Source organism: Capsicum annuum, chromosome 7 (genome assembly GCF_002878395.1).
Source record: "Capsicum annuum cultivar UCD-10X-F1 chromosome 7, UCD10Xv1.1, whole genome shotgun sequence".
NCBI classification, from domain to species: Eukaryota; Viridiplantae; Streptophyta; class Magnoliopsida; order Solanales; family Solanaceae; genus Capsicum; species Capsicum annuum.
In genome coordinates, this window is record NC_061117.1 from 195,937,519 (window position 1) to 195,940,510 (window position 2,992).

Below are 2,992 nucleotides of genomic sequence, written 5' to 3' on the forward strand. Positions count from 1 at the left end.
GTTTTCTGGATACCGTCGCATTCAAGTTTCACTCATCATTAGGGAAAATAGATTTTTGTATTATAAAGGGACCGAGCCTTAAATAGGCTGCCTACTTATCCCACCAAGGGAAATCAGGTCACACGTAGTTCCAATTACAAAAGGGATTTATTCTACTTAAGTACGACCGAATCCAATGAGGGTTGTCTACTTATCTCACCATGAGAAATTAGGTCAGAACGTAGTTTTGTTACATGATAATTTAGAGGAAATCCTATGCCTTTAAATATAGGACTCTATTTATTGTTTTTGAGTCGATCAACTTGGATTCGTCTATATTGTATTCCCTCTAAAGTTAGCACTTCTCTTTATAGTGGCTTATATAAAGGCCCTACCAATTTGACATACAGGATGGTGTCTCTCACATTATATGCACTCTTTTATTTTCATGACTGGCACCGGATCATTATTTGCGTTTGGTTGAACTTTGACACATTGAATTGCCCCTAGTTTGATCAAGCACTCAATTCTATGCCTTAACCTATTACAATCTTCATTATCGTTCCCCTGAACTCCAGAGTGGAAAGTACATCACTTTCTTTCATCAAATCATTAAGTCAATGGTTCAACAAATTGAGTACGACTTCTACTGTGCTTACCCTTCGAATTTTGTCTAAGCGCAGAAGGTGTCTGATTTTGATAAGCTGACACTTGGATTGGAATGCATGGTCATGATGGATTTTGGTATATGGGAACTCAGGGTTGAAGGTAATTTTGTTGGATATCATAGGCATGATGTAGTTTGCGACTCGATATTTGCATCAGTTCGTTATCAGGATTTTGATTGGGATGATTCAAGTATTGAGTGGTGTGGTATCACAATAGATACTTCTTCTTCATTCTCCACCTTGGCATCTTCGATGAACTCTAACCGAGTAGACTCACTCGAGTTATTTGTCGACTTAATCTTTCTAGAGTTTATTGCCTCTTCAATAAAAGTTCTCATTTTGACATAATCGGCAAACTTCTGCTCCAATGTGGACATTATTTTTTTAAAATAGACACCCTTTTGACTACGAATAAAATACTTTATCAATTCACTTTCGTCCATTGGTGGTTGAACTTTTCCTCCTTCAGACCTCCATCGTCGAGCATATTCCTGGAATGATTCAGAGGGCTTCTTTTGTATACTAATGAGGGAAAGTCGATTAGGTCCAGTTTCTGTGTTAAACTTGAAATGATTCATAAAGTCTTCAGCCATGTTGCTCCATTTATGCCAATGACGAGGGTCTTGTTTGGTGTACCAAACGAGAGCCTCACTAGACAAACTTCTAATGAACAACTTCATTATGAGCTTCTCATTTTTGTCAATCCCTACCAATTTATCACAATATGCTCTTAAATAAGTATGAGGATCGCCGGTTCCATCAAAAAAGTCAAACTTAGGTGGCTTGAATCCAACTGGAAAATCAACATCTGGATGGATACATAAATCTTCGTAGTTCAAATGTTCGCTGACTTGAGTTTCTTGGAGGTGTTTCATTGCCTGCTTTAGATTAAGAAGCTCGTTTACTTTTTTGCCATTCCCCTTTTTTGTTCCTACACTTATCGGAAGCCTACTTTTAGCAGGCATGGTGGAGATGGGTGTCTCAGTCATGCACAATGGGGAAATATATTGTTCTTAAAAGGTAGCGTGATTTGTTCGTTGAATATCATGAGTAGATGTGACAATATTTGGATGTGGGGTGCAATGAGAAAATTTATGGGAGGTGATGAGTGTGAATGGGGATGATGGATTTGTTAAACCAACAGTTGTTGTGGGAGGTTGTAATAACTGATAGCGTTTAGGTATTGGAGTTTTTAGCAACAAAAAATTAGGAGGGCGCGGTAGAGTAGCCCTGGATGGATGTGTGGGATCCTTTCCTTGGTGCAGTTCTCCTCTTAACGTCTCGAGTTGTTGCTCCAAAAGAAGCATACATTCATTATCTTATCTTTTGAAATTTCCTGATATGTTTGCCAGCGTTGGAACACTTCTGGTCGGTTCGACGGTATTGGTGTTCATTCTTGATATATATAGCTTAAGTTGGCTAGTTCTATCGATCAACACAATTAATCTCTATCGGGGGGATAATGCTAACACAAATGAAAGTTAAGGAGTTAGTTCATGTAGATGGACAAGTACATTCAGAAAACATTAAGTAAGCGCATCTTATATTGTGAAGCCTCATTTTGCCAGAGGTAGGCCTTCGTTCAAATAAACTAACAGAGACGAATCTTGATTTTGACACATTTTGGATTCAGAACAATTTTAAGTTTTCTTGAAAAGGGAATGTATCCAACAAGAGTGGCTAAAAGAGGCCGCCTATATAGTTGATAAGAATTGATAGAAGCGGGCTAAAATGATGCCTTTAAAAGAGTGGGTATCTCTAGTCTCGTTATTGGTGAATGAGGATCTTGTGGTAGAGATATCGAACAGAGGAGAAGTATCGACAATCCCTCATGCTCATTGGCTGGAAAGAGTTAAAAGTGGGTAAAGATGAATAATATTCCACATCCATTGTTTTGAAGACGGGTGTCAAATAATTGTAGAGTTTTGAATAATATTCTACGTCTGTTGACTAGAAAAAGGAATCAAACATTAGAAGAATGCTTGACGGCATTCCACTCTAGTTTGGATAAAAAAGTTAGATGTAGGTGGAGTTTTTAAGTGACATTCCCTATCTGCGGACTTGAAGAGAAAGTTGAACGAAAGCAAAGCATTTTTAGAACACTCGACTTTCATGAACTTTGAGAAAGATATTTGTGAAGCAGAGTCTTAACAACACTCTGTACTTGTGAAAATGGTGTCAAATGTTGGCGAGTTTGGGTAATACTTTATGTCTATTGACGTGAAAATGATGTCGAATGAAGGAGGAGTAAAAGAAGACCAATTTGATTATTCTGAATCCATTAATGTTCGATTTCTAGATTATCTGAATCATTCTAACACAAAATATGTCATAAAGGTTTCATA

The 2,992-nt window shown here is 37.6% G+C and overlaps 1 protein-coding gene across 1 annotated transcript; it reads right to left on the minus strand.

Moving 5' to 3' along the window:
• Positions 1-811: 811 nt before the first annotated feature.
• LOC107876750 lies at positions 812-1,612 on the minus strand. Its single transcript, XM_016723608.2, has one exon. It carries the CDS (start codon positions 1,610-1,612, stop codon positions 812-814), a length of 801 nt encoding a protein of 266 aa, XP_016579094.2.
• Positions 1,613-2,992: the final 1,380 nt, after the last annotated feature.

Bases quoted from the DNA above. Each gene is read 5' to 3' on its own strand.
- LOC107876750 (XM_016723608.2), bottom strand. From the start codon at position 1,612: ATGCCTGCTAAAAGTAGGCTTCCGATAAGTGTAGGAACAAAAAAGGGG.